This window comes from Vulpes vulpes, chromosome X (genome assembly GCF_048418805.1).
Source record: "Vulpes vulpes isolate BD-2025 chromosome X, VulVul3, whole genome shotgun sequence".
In the NCBI taxonomy this organism is placed as follows: domain Eukaryota; kingdom Metazoa; phylum Chordata; class Mammalia; order Carnivora; family Canidae; genus Vulpes; species Vulpes vulpes.
This window is the reverse complement of record NC_132796.1, coordinates 15,533,364-15,549,668: the sequence shown is the minus strand read 5'-3', so window position 1 is coordinate 15,549,668 and position 16,305 is coordinate 15,533,364. Positions and strand designations below refer to the sequence as shown.

At 42.4% G+C, this 16,305-nt stretch overlaps 1 protein-coding gene across 18 annotated transcripts in view; it reads left to right on the top strand.

Annotated features, from left to right (window-relative positions):
* Positions 1–16,305, top strand: part of SH3KBP1 (SH3 domain containing kinase binding protein 1) — a 334,655-nt gene that overhangs the window by 241,221 nt on the left and 77,129 nt on the right. For all 18 annotated transcript variants that reach the window (XM_025997485.2, XM_025997483.2, XM_025997484.2 and 15 more), the window contains one exon: positions 3,573–3,667. In XM_025997485.2, coding sequence (XP_025853270.1) covers positions 3,573–3,667 — 95 coding nt within the window. The remainder of the gene's footprint in view (positions 1–3,572; positions 3,668–16,305) is intronic.

Below are 16,305 nucleotides of genomic sequence, written 5' to 3'. Positions count from 1 at the left end.
CTGGCCAGAACTCAGGTCTAGTTCAGTATGTTTTTTGGAGCCTCCAGAGCTTCATTGAAATTATTTTGGGGACCTGGGTGGGAGTTGGGCCAGCCCCACTCTCTAACCAGAGCAGCTCTGTTTTTAGTTGTTTTATATTAGAGTTTTGGAATAAGTTGAAATTTGCTGAAAAAGTGTTCTGTTGAAGTTAACCAAACTCTCCTCTCATCCCTCCTTGGCCAGTCTCTCATTTTATACCTAAGGACATTGAGGTCCAAAGCTACTGTGTAGTTGTCTCAGATTTTATGCTCAGGACAGCCCAGCTAAAATTAAACCTAGTTTTGACTGTCCTGATTCCTGGCCCAGAGTCTCCTCCTATTTAGTTGTCCCTCAGATTTTCCTCCACTTTGTAGGTATCACTAGGGGATCAAGAAGCATCGAGTGGGAGCTGCATCAGGTTATGGGGATGCAAAAAGGGGTGAGCATGATGTCGAAACTTGCTTCATGGACAATAGTAGTTGACAGTAGCCACTGGTACCCATATCTCCTCCTTTAACTAAAATTGGTGCTTTCCAGATAATTTTCTAATGCATTATACACAAAACAGCATACATGGTGGGAATGTTTTAAAACTAGGTTATGTTGATGGTCATACTTATTAAAACTATTCAAACCGTACAATTAAAATGGGTGAATTTTCTGGTATAAAAATTATATGTCATTAAAGCTGTTTTTTAAAAAAAAGGCAGGGTATTACTTGCCCTCCTTAACTAATGGGGAAACTGGGCAGAAAACAAAATGGCCCTGTGAAACATTTTAAAGGCATACTAGTACTTTTTTAGAAATATTTCCTTACTATATCGGTTACAAGTCACTTCCATAGTCATTTATTGAGCCCCTGCTATGGACCAGTTCCTGAGGTAGCAAGGGAAGAGATAGGGGGAGAGCGAGTGACACAGATGCATAGGAAGTGACTTTTTGAGTGGAGGCAGGTTATAGTCATGTGTGTGTGTGTGTGTGTGTGTGTGTGTGTGTGTACGCGCAGTTTCAGGGGAGGTAAGTGGAGGTATCCTCTTCTACCAAGTTCCTTCATGTCAGAGTACCTTCTGCTTTGAGTGATCAATACCTATGCAGCCATAAAGTAGTGGTAAGCAATACAATTTTATGGAGTCAGATAACAAGGAATCCAGAGACAGACCCCCTGATGTTGATTAATTTGATAGACATCTTAATGGTGTCAAGAATTGAGAGTCCTCTCCTCTGTGATTTCCTTGGCTTTCCTCTCATGGTTGAACTATGACTATAACTGTGCCAAACATTGTACTGTCTTCCAACAAGGATGAAACAGTGTTAAAAGCAGAAGGGCAGGGGCAGCTATTTTCCTCACAACTCTTTTTTTTTTTTAAATCCGGGAACAAAATCTAACAGCCTTCCTCTCCTCCTCAAGCAGATTTCCTCTCACATCTCATTGGCTGGAACTAGATCACATGCCCACCCCTAAGCCAACAAAAGGGAGTGAAATTAACATTATTTGCCTTGACAAATCTCACTCATCCTACTGCAGACAGCCATTCCCAATGCCCAAATGCAATACCTGAATGCAGCAGGGTTATATGAACTGGGAAGGGGATGGGGAATGGCTCCTGTGAACCAATGTCTACCACACTTAGTTTTTTTTTGATGGAAAGGATTAGAAACAATGTTTGTTTTTTTCCTTTGTTGACCACAGGTGTCCTATCTTGTTTGTAAAATATTTCCATGATTTCAATCCAATGAATTATTCTTCAAACTGGGACTCTGCAGGGCAGTTCTTCAATAATGCTATACTTATTTCAGTGTTGTAAGTTTTGAGGTTGGGTTGTCATATTTCACTAGCACAGTCAATAGGAAAGTTGGAAAATAGCTGTCATTATCCAATTTAACGATGTTTAACTTTTCCCATCCTTTTAGAATATTTGGCTGATTCAGGATTTGGGAGGCTTGCTATTACTAATTAAAGAGAGATGGAACATTAGTAACTCTATGGACCTGGGAATATTTAGGCAGATTAATATTGATGGGATTTAGAACTAGTATCCCTCAGCATGGCCTGATGAGCAAAAGGTATAAGGGGCCCAGAGTACGTAAGATGGAAGGTTTCCAACACGAGGGGAGGGGATGTAACTGATATACTCTGTCCATTGGACAGAAAGCAAAAACATTCACACAGAAAGTGAGTCCCTCTCTTTTCCTGCCCCGTTTCCCTCTCTCCTCCCTGCCCTCCTGTGGTACCCTAGACCACAGTCTGTCTGTATTACAGATTTTTTATTGCCTTTATTTTATACGTGACTCCCTTTGATCGATGTGACATTAACCATAATACCCCCCTCCCCACATTTCAGTCATATAAATTGTACTAGGGACAATATAATTGATACTTGTGTATATAGCTCTAGGTTATGATCTGTCTGCGGGAACTGATCTGATCCTTGGGAAATATCTAAGGTCATTCAAAGCCATTAGGTTTGTTGACTTAGCTGCAGAATAATAAATGCCTGTCCCAGGAGATAGTAATTCTCTTGAAGTTTTCTTTCAACCTTTAGTTCTAAGTCATCAAACCCCAGTTTTCCAAGTCTTACTTCCCTGGCTACCTGACAAATGTTTTTGCTCTCTTCTAAATTGATGCTTTTGTGTAAATAGAGAAGATTTAACATCAGGTAGACTTTCTTTTTTAAAGTTTATTTATTCATGCAATCTCTACACCCAACGTGGGGGCTTGAACTCACGAACCTGAGATCAAGAGCTGCACACTCTTCTGACTGAGCCAGCCAGGCACCCCTGACATCAGATGGACTTTCAAAAGCATATAATTGTGGGCATATCTGAACTGATTTTTAGTGGCTGTAGTGTTTTTCTCTCTTAGGTACACATCCTTGCTGATGAACATCCCCACCTAAATAGGTTCCCACAGAGACGCCATGGGACATATTTGAACAAGTTTGTTCCCCCTGCCCCATATACACATGTGTATAAAGAACATTTAGTTGGTATTTGTTGGCTGTTTGTGGTTGACACATGTTCATATACAAATATCTTTCTTGTGAGATGTACCATAATGAAGTCTTTTTTTTTTTATTGTTTTAAGTACCATGTTAGCTTTGTAACATACAGATACCCTGTTTCTGATTTAGTGATGTGTGGAATAAGACAGTGAGGGCCGAATTTAAGCTTTTTTCTCTTTGTAGATTATGTCTGCTTTTGCATGCACCCAAAGAGTATATGAAATGGTATATAAAATAAAATACATCAAATATACATCCAAGATCAAGGAAACCATTTGCTTTTCTGCCTGAGAGAGACACAAAGCAGTCAGTGACATTTGATGACATCACATGGTTTGTGAGGGAGGGAAAATGAAGAGAATACATAAGCATGAGCCTCAAATGAGCAATCTTAGGTAGTTTCCTGAGGGTGACTCTTTCTTTATGCAATCATTATTATATCCTATCTGTTAAGTGCTTTTTCCTGAAGTTGATGTGAGAGAGAACATCTTTTCCTGGGCCAGCTCATTAGGTGAAGCACTGTAAAGGTTGTGTTTTCTTTTCTTCTTACAGCCAAGGATTACTGCAAAGTAATATTTCCATATGAGGCACAGAATGATGATGAATTGACAATCAAAGAAGGAGATATAGTGACTCTCATCAATAAGGTAAGCAGACTTCCTTCCTGCCTTTTAAACTGCAAACTGGGGCAGCCCCGGTGGCTTAGCGGTTTGGCGCCACCCTCGGCCCAGGGGGTGATCCTGGAGACCCGGGATCGAGTCCCACATCGGGCTCCCTGTGTGGAGCCTGCTTCTCCTTCTTCCTGTGTCTCTGCCTCTCTCTCTGTCTCTCTGTGTCTCTCATGAATAAATAAATAGAATCTTTAAAAAAGTAAAAATAAACTGCGAACTGCTTCAAGATGTTGACTAGACACTACAGCTTTTGTTTTAGGCCTCGAAACACTTGATTTTCATTGCCCGAACTTCAGAGGAAGAATCTTGCATCTTGCCTCTTGATCAGGCTAAGCCCAGCGTACCCAAGTGAATGAACAAACTTGGAAACTGAGTAGTTCTGTTGGCCTTAGCACCAGCTGCAGATTGGCATGGCCCGGGGGAAAGCTCCATCCCAGAACGGCTAACCCAGAAGGTGGCCTTCTTGGCTGGAGAGCCTGCCCTGCACAGCAGCCCTGGCTGCAAAGCTGTGTCATGAGGCATCCAGAGGGGCTTTAAAAGGGCAGGTCATGCCTCACAGGCAGCAAATGCGTAAAGAATGTGCGCTGTTCAGATCAAAGACAGGTAGCATGCCTGAGAGAATTTTGCTTGTCTTGTCTGGACTAAGAAGGTTGGATGATTTTATTATCATTACAGGCAGAGCCCTGTAAACATACGGAGAGCTATAAAATCTGTGTGAAGTGATACAGCTTAACAGGGTCTGAACTGTGTAGTATTTATGTTTTCATGCAATGGTACTCACCAAGTAAGTGGTTGAAAGATATCTTATTTAAATAATTCCTAGACTATATGGTGTTTTATCTGAGATACAGGATTCTCGTGATGGTCAAATATGGTGAAAAGCTGACCCATCTTTGAGATGTGTAAAGTGGCTTTATTCTGGGGTCCAGGTAAGTGGCAGGGAACTCGTGATGCTCTTGGCATAAGCGTGACTTGGGGATCATCATGGCTGCCTGTGCTCATGCTGGGCTGGGTGGAGAGTGCAGGGAAAGGGGAGAGAGAGAAGAGGGGTTCGGGGTCTCGCTCGTGTGGCCATTACTGAGAGGGACAGGATCACAGTGTTTGCCTGCCCCCTCCCTCCACCCCCATGAATGTCCCTAAAGTGATGGGTACAATTCACCTTTATACTACCCGACACTTACCTATAAGAAGTGTTGTAGAAGTTGTGCATTTTAAGACCCCGAGCCACAGATGCCAGGGAATTAATAACCACAGAGGTCAAGCAGCTTACCAAAGATCAAAACTAGTTTAGGGAAAGAACTGGCCTTATCCATACAACAGTGGTATGCTAGACAATGCTAAGAGTGCCTTTCTGGAATAGCAAACTCTTCCCAGCTCTGCTGAGGGCCCAAGAACTTGCCCATCGTTTTTCCCTGCGAGCTGTTCTTCTGCATTCATTTTAGCCTATCTCTGTTTTTACGTGGCTGGAGGAAATCAGAGCAGGGTAAGATGTGGCCCTTATTGTTCCTCTCTGCCAGGGAGGCAGAAGCCGTTCTTCTCTTTCTTTACCACCCCTCCGCTCATCCTGAAGCAGGCTGCTTCTGGGCCGTGTTTCCTATTTTGAACCATAGCCTTCACCAAACACTCAGAATAAAGAAGTTGTTAAATAGGTGTAAAGCATAATTACGAATATTTAGATCATTAGCACAGGTACTTGGTTCTAGTTCTATAGGGAAAGGGGTGGATCGCTTCTCCCTGCGATAGTTAAGCAACCAGAGAGCTCAATAAACCATTCTTTGCAATGGGGGGGGGTGCACTTTACCGTTTTTGTTTTTCTTTATGTTCAGAGGGGGCAGCCTCTTTTTAACTGAAAAGCAGATGTGTCAATAATATGTAATAAGGTTTGGGGAAAAGAAAAAACTACACAGATGGTCTCTTATCTGAATACATCTATTTCTACCTTAATATATTATATTCCTATTCTTGTCATTTGATTACATATGATGAGAACACATTCATCTTGATGTTTTTGTTCCTACCAGGTTGAGATCCAGTCTGATAAAAAGAACTGAATTTTTCAAAAGAGCTTGGTCAGAAAGAGTCTCTTTCCTGGTTCCCTCCTCCATGCACATGGTCGGGAGGAAGGAACAGACAGGTGTGGAAGGCTGCTTTCAGGAGGGTCAAGGAGATGGTGCCCTACATCCCTGCTTTCAGAGCTTCATGCATTTAGACACAGTTTAGAAACTGAAGCAGCTTATAGATGGTATTATTACATTTGCAAAATGTGACTTTGTTATCCTTGCCATACACTGGACCCCTTGACCTGGCTTAAGCCCTGCTCCGGCTCCACAGGCCTAGAGCACCTGGGTCGTTTTGACACTTGCTCCCTCTCGTTCAGCCCTGCCCCCGCTTGCAAGCCCAGCAGCACCAGAACCTAGCACCTTCCTGGGTCCCTGCCACTCATGTCCGTGGGAGAGCCAGGCCCAGGCTAGAGTTCACACCTCCTCCCTCTCCCAGCACCTTCCACGGCACCTGCTTTGGAGGAGAACCTTGGAGTGGCCAGGGGTAGAGGGATGCTAGCATCCCAGCCCCCTCTTTTTATCATCCTCTCATGGTGCTTTGCTCATGGGACTCCTCTGCTGAAAGTCTCTAGCAACTTTCCTTTTCCTCTCCTTTATTGTCAAATCCAGCTAGATTCTCCTGGCACTCATTGGCCCAGGTACTCTGGCCTCAGTCTGGCTTTCTGGCTTTGATCTACATTGCTGTTCTACAACGAGCTCTCCTGGGATGTCCCCATCCTGCTCGTGTATCCTCCTAACCTGACCGAGACCATGTTGCTGCTGCCCCAGGTGCCCTCTGCCAACCCACTTAGCTGGCTTTTCAATAGCTAATAAGACAGCCAGTCTTAATGCATGCTATATTATGTACCTGGGCCTATTTTTAGCTTGCTACTTAAAAATGTCCCCTGTGCACTATCAATTTTGTTTTTTTTATTATTATTTTATATGGTCTGTGAAATCAGGTCTCTTGATACCCTGTCCTTCTGCAGGTTTTGACATTTATTCCCATAAAATATCTGCCAGCCCTGACCTAGCATTCCACTTGGTTGGAAGCATTTTATTATTTTTTAAAGATTTATTTATTTATTTATTCATGAGAGACGCACAGAGAGAGAGGGGCAGAGACACAGGCAGAGGGAGAAGCAGGCTCCATGCAGGGAGCCCGACGTGGGACTCGATCCTGGGACTCCAGGATCACGCTCTTGGCCGAAGGTGGCACTAAACTGCTGAGCCACCCAGGCTGCTCTGTTGGAAGCATTTTAAAATGACAAGTGCCATGTAGGCTGCCAGCTCAGGGAAACCAGGTTTGAATCCCAGCAATGCCATTCATGGCTGTGTGTCATCACGTAACCTCTCTGATCCTCAGTTTCCTCAGCCAGAAAGCAGACCTCACAGAGCTGCCATGGAGATTTGCTAAGGTGCTGTGTATACACAAATTGTCACTTCAACCTTGCCCACTCTTTCTCTGACCTCAGAAGTGGGGAAGGACGGGCTCTCGTTAATGGGCCCAGTTTGCTGCTAGGGCAGGAACACTGTGAGAATGAGGTGGGTAACAGTGGTGGAAGATCTGCCTGAAAATAGCTCAGAATTCACAATGGGTGAGGTTTCAGCAAGAATTTGGAGGAAAAAATATGCCACACGCATTTTGCTTGCTGAAAAGTGGGGGGAAATGGAGTCTGAGTCTGCCAAACCCTGCTGACGTTATAGAAGATTCTTACATCTTCCTCTGAGTTAAAGGATCTCCTAGAAATTTATTTAGGTGAATATGTGCTGTTGATATTATAATGAGAAGAGCTTCACTATGATTTGTTTAATGTGTATTTCGATACACTTCTTTATTGTATGTATGAGTTGAGATGAAAGACCTGAATCATTGTCTAAATTCAACTGCGTTGGCTGTAGAGGTTCTCGATTTACCCCAAATTCCACTGGTGTTTTTCTCTCAGAGTCAGCTAAGGTGGTTTCCTTTTGTCCTGTTTTTCTGTGCTGTGGCAGGAGTCACAGGGCAGGCGCTGCCCTCATTTTTAGCCCTAGATTGTCATTTCGTGTAGCTTTCTAGAAAGTGAGTCAGACACCCTTAGTGGGTGCCTGTAAGCCCTCCATGGTTCCTGAAATAATGTGCAAAGACCTGAACTATTTGTGTGTGTCCCTGGAAACTAGGATGAAATGTGGCAACCCAAATGGTTTGTTTTTTAGTTTATTTATAAAGAATTCTTGTGGATTTGGGAACATTTCCACTTGCACAGAACACACCTGTGTTTAGCTTTTATTTCCAGTCACTCAAAAATAGCTCCTTCATCTGTGTTCTGCCGCCCCCATCCCTGCCTTCGTGATTTGTGCTCAGAGCATGGTTGAAAGGGCTCAGAAGCCTCTGGGTCTGATTTCCATCCCGAGAAGCTCCCTGGAGAAAGGCTGAGAGCAGCCTGGTGCAGACCAGGCCAGGCTGTGGCTGTAACGGTGGCCACCCCCGGGCACTCCTTGCCCTGACCGCTGCCCGGCAGTAGGGGGGTGGGGGGAACGAGCCCTGCCGAGGAGAGGCCCGAAGTTCCTGCCCTTGGCCCACAGCCTCCAGGCCTCTGCCCCCCTACCCTGGAAGGAAGGGCTTCCCAGCGCCACTCCTTATAAACAAGGATCTTTAAGTATGGGTTTCTTATGAAAACGCTCCCCTGAGTAGCTGTGTCTTTGACTCCTAACGAAGCAGACACAACCCACCCACCCCCCTTGCTGCTTCAGGGGCCTAAGCCTCTTGGACAACATGAAGGTAAACACTAAGAAAGATAACGTAAAAATCATGGAGCAGTGGAGATGGAAGGAAGGGGAAGGTAACTGACAGATGCACCTGAAAGAAGGAGGGAAGCCAGAAGATTAGATAAAGGTAGAAATAGAGGAAAAAATACAAAGTGGGGTGTCTGGGTGGCCCAGTAGTTAAGCATCTACCTTCAATACAGGTCACGATCCCCAGGTCCTGGGATCGAGCCCTGCATCGAGCTCCCTCGTCTCGGGGAGCCTGCTTCTCGTTCTCCCTCTGCCTCTCCCTCTGCCCTTCCCCTACTCGTGCTCTCCCCGCTCTCTCTCAAATGAATAAATTAAAAAATCTTAAAAAATAAAAGAAAATACAAAGTGAGAGTTTCACCTTTTCCTCAGGATATATGAAACCAGGGACCATTAAATCCCTGGAGCTTGACCTGCTGGGAAGGCAGTTAGGACTGCAGACTAGCTAACCGGCTTCCTTCATCTCTCTCTACCTTCCTCCTTTCTAGACAACTCTTGAGCACCTGACTTAACGGGTCATTTCATGTGCACGCCCCGGGCTTCCCAGTGCAGGGCCCTCCCGGGTGGCCGGCGGCAGGAGCCCAAGACCATTCGTCGCCCTTCCTTTCCCTGGTGGCGGCCCTGGAAGTTAGGTGGGACCGCGGGTGTCCAGTGCACGGTTTGGAGAAGGAAGGGAGGCCCAGAGCACAGAAGTGACTTTCCCAGGGTCTTCAAGCAGGGTTGTAGAAGGTGGGGCCCAGGCGCTCCCAGAGGTGACTCGTCTGCTCCTGGAGCCACCCTCTGTTGCTGGGTAGCTAGGGCAAGTGCCTCTCAAAAGATTCTCTTTCTACCTTAATGGCATTATCATTATTTAATCAGGAAAATGATATTACCATGCCATTACCTCATCTGCTTGCGTGTTGGTATCCATTTTTGTGATCTCTTAGGGTCAGGATCATCCGTGACTTTCTGATTCCATCGTTACCTCCACAGAAATGAAATGATAGCGCAGAGGAAATGATGAGCTCAGCTCAGGGGTAATGTTGGTTCTTTCCGTTCCTGAAGCCCTCTTCTCCCTCTTCCTTAGGCTTTCTTCTATGTGGGCAGATTTTTGCCTTCCTCTTTTCTTTGGGCCAGGTACCACTTAGTTTTCTGCTTGCTTTTAGCATGAAAAAAAGCAAGAGAGAGAGAGAGAAAGAGGGAGAGAAGGAGGAAGAAAGGGAGGGAGGGAGGGAAGGAGGGAGGGAGGGAGGAAAGAGAGAGAGAGAAAGGCGGGAGTCCTGAGCTCCTTCTTAAGTCATTCTATGATTATATGTTCTTTTGTTTGTCCTAATGTTTATTTTCTCTTCCTGCCTCCCTCTGATTAATTCATTAATTGAAACATTTATTCACGGGGAAAAATGTTTTCACACTTCCTTGCTCCCCGCCCCACAGGAAGTAAGGATGTTTGTTCAAAGAGAAGTGGTTTTAGGAATCTCAAGAAAGGTTCTCAGGCTGGTATAAGAAAGCCCATCAGCTAAATAGATTGCTGGCCTTGACCCCTTTCTCTCTACACTGCTGAAGCTTTTAGCAGAGCTAAAATGCTGGGATTAAATGTGGTTTCAAGGGTGAGGAGTAAATTAGCAGATGTCACCCTGAAAATGATGACACGCTGACAGACCCATTAGAAGGACATGTTTTATGAGTGAATGAAGAAGTTAAGCATAGTTCTGGGATCATCTGGGTTTACACACATTTGAAGAATGCCAGTGTTCAGCAAATGAGTCATTTATGTCATAGGAGGTACTTTTTTGCGGTATGGCTTGTCTTGTTAGACTGCATATATGCCCTTACTGGAGACACAAGTCACAGTATGTCTCCCATTCAGAGCATTAGAAATCCCGGGGAATACAGTTTGCTACTGTTTTGTCTTCCTTTTTAAAGTAACCAGAACACTGGGACTGTTGAGAAGAATCCTGATGCTATAAGTATATTTGATCGAGACTTCCTCACTGAGCTCATTTATTATAAACGCAGCTTTCAATTAGATGAGGCTGGTAAATATAGGTCTCAAGGTAGTAGAAAATTTCTCTTTAGTTTACCTGTAGACAATCAGGACAGTATCACCCCCAAATTTTGATGGCCATGATTGCAGTTTTCATAGACAGATGAGTTTGCAGTTGATAAGACTCCCCAGCTTTATATGCCTCTACAAGTGATGTAAAACTGTTATACGGGGCCCTGCGTTTGTTCGGCCTAATGATCATCTCTGCCCAGAGTGCTGTGCTTTAGTGGCAGGACATTAGTAATCTGTGCAACACCACCATCTTGGGATACTTTTCTCCTGCACCACACAGGAAAGCCTGCAGGTGTCTTAAGGAATTAGAGAAACGCTTTCTGTTTTCTATTTCCAACCTTTCTGTTTGTATTACTCAGAGAGGGCCATTGTGAGAAGTAAATGAGATGTTGTGGCTGAAAGTGCTTTAGAAATATAAAAGTTGAATTCTAGTTACTGCTCTGAGAAGTTACTATGGGAAGAAGAAAAGACGAATTCCCAGTGACTGGAAGTTCTTACTTCATCTATTGAACTATCCTGAAATTCAGTTCAGCACTCTCCCTGAAAATCCCCTTTATTATTTATTTTTTGACTTTTCTTAGGATAAAAGTAATTTATTATGGTTACACAGCCTCTGTCTTATTAGAGTATCTCAAAGCTCTTTTTATTATTCACATTTGCATTTTATTAAAATATGCTTTTCTGAGATGGAAGGTGGCATGGGATGCACTTTTAAATAGTACTTCGAAATTATAAATAACACTCTTGGAGAAAAAATGAGAAGAAAAGTGATAAATAGATAAATACAAAGAAAAGTCAGAATCACCTGTGACCTCACCACCTTCAGATACTTCTCAATATTTGAGCTGTATTCCTCCAGATGTTTTATACATAGACATACACACATAGATTATAGTTCAAAATAAAAACGGGGATCCCTGGGTGGCTCAGCGGTTTAGCGCCTGCCTTCAGCCCAGGGTGTGGTCCTGGAATCCTGGAATCGAGTCCCGTTTCAGACTCCTTGCATGGAGCCTGCTTCTCCCTCTGCCTGTGTCTCTGCCTCTCTCTCTGTGTGTGTCTCTCATGAATAAATAAAATCTTAAAAATAAAAATAAAAACAGGATCGTATCACACACACTAGTCTGTAACCCTCTTTTTTCTAAATCTATCATGCCTATCTTGGGCAGCATGTTTAAATGGTTCCTTGTGTCCTATTGTATGAAGTACCATGGTTTTCTTCTATGTTTAGCTTATTTTTAGGTTTTCTTTATTTTAGACCATGTTGCATGCAGTCACTGTGTTGTGAATTCCTTGTGCAGGTAATTAGTTCTGCCACTTTCTACTACTTGTATAACCTCAGGAAGGTTGCTCAGAGTCTCTGTGCCTCAGCTTCCATGTCTGTGAAATGGGGATGATGTAGTACCTACCTCCTGGTGTTGCAAAGATTGAATGAGTTAAGGTAGGAAAAGCACTTAGCCTGCCTCCCTCAGAGTAAGTGCTGAATAAATGTTAATAGTTGTTATTTATAGATGATAAATAGCTAACTGTAATGCTGCATCAATTCCTTTTAAAGGCATTTGAGTGATGGAAGTGATGAAAGACTGCCAATTTAGTCTCCCCACAGGAGTGTGTGTGAATGTTTTCCTATCCTTGTCATCCCCGAATATTATCATTCTTTCTAATCTCTGCTAATCTGATAGGTGTTTGCATTCTTTAAAATGATTACTCAAGTTGAGAATTTTATGTGTCATTTTCCAATTGATTTTTATAAAACTACCTTATACTCATGACATTAGCCTGTCATCTTTCACTTTACAAATGTTTTTTCTTAGTTTATGACTCAGGGAGATATTTAAGAAAAACATCATTAAAAATAAATACCTTTTAGACTTAAATTTTCTCCATTTTCTGCTTAACTAGATAGTGCAGTACAATTCATCCTTTTAAGAATAGTTTTACTTAAGGCTTTTATATTTTAGTCCTAGCTGGAAAGGGTAGCTGGCTATTAAATGCATTCCTTTTCTGCCTTCCTTAGGGCTTTCAGAGGTTCTATTTAAAGCTTCTGTCCTTACAAGCATTTTTTTACAGTGGCATTCAGAGAGCCCCTGAGGTTCTGCATGGATATATATATATATATATATTTCCTCATATTCTAGATGAGAGCGTGGCCAACTTTTTCTGTAAAGGGCCAGAGAGTAAATATTTTAGGCCTTATGGTCTTTGTTGCAACTATCCAAAAACAGTCGTAGAAGTAAATGAATGGGCATGGCTGAGTTCCAATAAAACTTTATTTATAGACACTTAAATTTGAATTTTGTGTAATTTTCACATTCCTTGAAATATTCTTCTCTCGGTTTTTAAAAACCATTTAAAAATGTATAAACTATTTTCAGTGGGATGAACAGAAATAGGTAGCAGGCCAGATTTGCTCCATGGGCTATAGTTTTCTGGCCCCCGAGATAGAATACCTAGAAACAGACCCCAAAAATATAGCCAATTAATTTTCAACAAAGGTACAGGGAAATTTTATTTTTTTAAAGATTTATTTATTTACTCATGAGAGACAGAGAGAGAGAGAGAGACAGAGAGAGAGAGAGGCAGAGGCACAGGCAGAAGGAGAAGCAGGCTCCATGCAGGGAGCCCAATGCGGGACTCAGTTCTGGGTCTCCAGGATCAGGCCCTGGGCTGAAGGTGGTGCTAAACCGCTGAGCCACCTGGGCTGCCCAGTACAGGGAAATTTTAAAAAAGAAAGGAGAGGGCACCTGGGTGGCTCAGTGGTTGAGCGTCTCTCTTTGGCTCAGGTCGTGATCCTGGGGTCCTGGAGCCTGCTTCTCCCTCTGCCTATGTCTCTGCCTCTCTTTCTGTGTCTCTCATGAATAAATAAATAAACAAAATCTTTAAAAAAGACACCTCACTTTAAAGAAAATAAAAAAGAAAGGAGAGTCTTTTTCAGAAATGATGTTGGCACAATTGGAAATCCATAAGCAAAACAAAAACAAAAATGTACCCTAATCTAAACCTAACACATGATGCAAAGATTAACTCAGAATGGACTGAGTAGATCTACACGCAAAATAGATCTACTAAAATGTAACATAGGTCTACATGTAAAACAAAAACTACAAAATGTTATTTATGAAAACATAGGAGAAAGAATTGTTAGACATGACACCAAAAGCACAGTCCATGAAAGAAAATACTGCTAAATTGAACTTTAACAAAATTAAAAACTTTTGGTCTGCAAAGATACCATTAAGAGAATGTTGGTTGGTCTGTTTTTCTTACAAGGTGATCTGAGCCCCACTGTTAGTAAATAATTGCCTGATAAGTAATTGCATGAATTTCAAGGAGCTTGATTTTGTTCGCAGTCTTCCTACGAATATCCTTTGTAACACAAGACCACAAATCTCCCTTATCAGAGTCCTTTCCCCCAAGGTGGCAAACAAATGTAGCCACACTCTACCAGTTGGGCCTGGGCTCAGCTGAGCAGCCTGAGGGCTTGGATTTGACCTGGGAATTGTATTTTTCACTCACTGCACAAGGCTTATAAGCTATATTTGCTGAGGATGGAGAAAAAGACGCCGAAACAAATTTTTATGCCAAGGGAATAAGTTTTCCCTAATAGGAAAACTGAAACCGAGAGTTGTCTGATGAAGAATGAGATGGAAGGTAGGAATTTAGGAATTTACCAATAGTTGCTACAGCTGGATGATCTTGACATTCATAATATTAGGTCATGGCTATGCCCTTTACCTCATATGCCTTCCTGGTCCTTATCTGTGAACTGAAGATACTCCCCCACCTTCATCCATAACAGCTGTCTTTGTTATCTCTTAGACATGCTGCAGGAGCTAAGAAAATCTCTTAAAACATGATGAAAGGTGCTTTATGAGTGCCAATGTCTTTGTCAATGAAACAAAATGATTATTATATCTACTACCCTTTTAATGGAAGAAAAGCATGTGTCAGGATGCAGAATCAATACGGTTTTCTAAACATGAATGCAAATGAAAACAGCTGTAGGATGCACTTCCTTGAGAGGTAAACTGTGTTGTTAGCCAGGTGCTTTGAATGATCCAAGAGTATCATTAGAAACAACTTCCAAAATTTAGCATTAAATGGGCACCTAGGTGGCTCAGTCGGTTGAGAGTCGGGCTCTCGGTTTTGGCTCAAGTCCTGATGTCATGGGTGGTGGGATCAAGCCCTATGGGGTGGGGGTGGGGTTCCATGCTCAGCAGGGAATCTACTTGAAGATTCCTTCCCTTTACCTCTCCCTCTCAAATAAATAAATCTTTTTTAAAAATTTAGCATTAAATAGTCATCTCGATGTAAGTGATTTAACAAGTAGAAAATGGGAAATTTCTATGAAAAAATACTGGTGCATAATTTTGCATACTTGATTATGTTTAAATAGACCCAAATAATGTATAAGCACTTCCTTAATGAGTTGCATTTTGTGTATGACTTGTTCACATGCCTTCATGTGTTAATGGCTCATGGCATGCTTCAAGCCCAATCATAAGTAAACAGGACAGGTCCCCTCTGCAAATATCCCCTTTTCACATGATTGCTGATTTTTGAAGTAGATTTATGGGGGTAGAAGGTCTTTAATTCTGACATTAGGAAAGAGGCTAAAAGCATAAATATTTTCTGAAACTTAAGATTATGTAACCTGCAAATAAAATGATGAAATTGGTAAGTTATTGTTGTATATTTGTTGCGTACAAACTGTATGGCCATGCCCCACAACTCTGGGAGATGCCCAATATGAATGGTGATTCTGAATGTGGACTGTTATGGAAGTATCTGTTGGCTGCTATTCTCTGTAAGAGGCTCCAGATAGAAGCATCTTCTTCTAAGAGGGAAACAGGCTGTGAGTAATGAGGCCTTAGGGGCTTCTGCTCTGGCTTCTCTCCTATTAAAATCCTTTCAGGCCTTCCTCATTCCTGCTTGCCTGCCTCCCATAATGTCTGTGGAAGTTCTCTTCTCTTTCTGGGGACCAAGATTTGATCTCTGCTTTTTGATCAGTTCTAAGTGACATCTGGACTCAGAGGTTATTTTTGTGGCATTTCCTAACCCACATGCTCTGAGTGGGTTTTGAGAGTATAGGGTAGTGATCCCCTCAGCTCTCCAGGTGGATCAAAAGGGCCTTAGGTAGCTGGACGCCCCCTCTGAGTTGAGAGCTTTCAACAAAATTTGGCTTCCAGCAATATGGCATCAAAATAGTATCATTTTATATGTGTTCTATTATCTGAAAAAAAAGTTGGGTGGCACTGACTTACTGCATGTATTTAAATTTTCCATATAACGATGTTTAACACTGACTCTACTTTTCCTTAGGGAATATTCACCTTCCCTGTTAAAGAAAGGTACATATGACAAGCAGAGGAGACTCCAGGATAATTAAAAAACTCTCGTATGTCTTTTCATTTTAGAAATTCTTTCTCTAGGACTTCTTTTGGGAATTAGACCTTGAAATAGCTCAGACTTTTAAAGATAGACCTTAAAGTTCTATTAAATCTAAAATAAAATAAATTCTAATTAAAGAAACAGTCTTTTTTAAGCAAGTATAATTTCTGGCTGTAGCCATGCTGGCATTAAAGGTGTTAGGCTTCCTCTCCTGCCATAGACAACTTTAAAATTGGACAAAATACGTGAACCCACTGTTTTTAGGCATTGAGTAATACATAGCTCAGGGGTGTAATCCTTGAGATAAAGATTCCACATCAACCCTGGCTGTTTTCCTGGGGGCTCTTTCAAAATTGCAACACAGGGCAGTGGGCCCCATC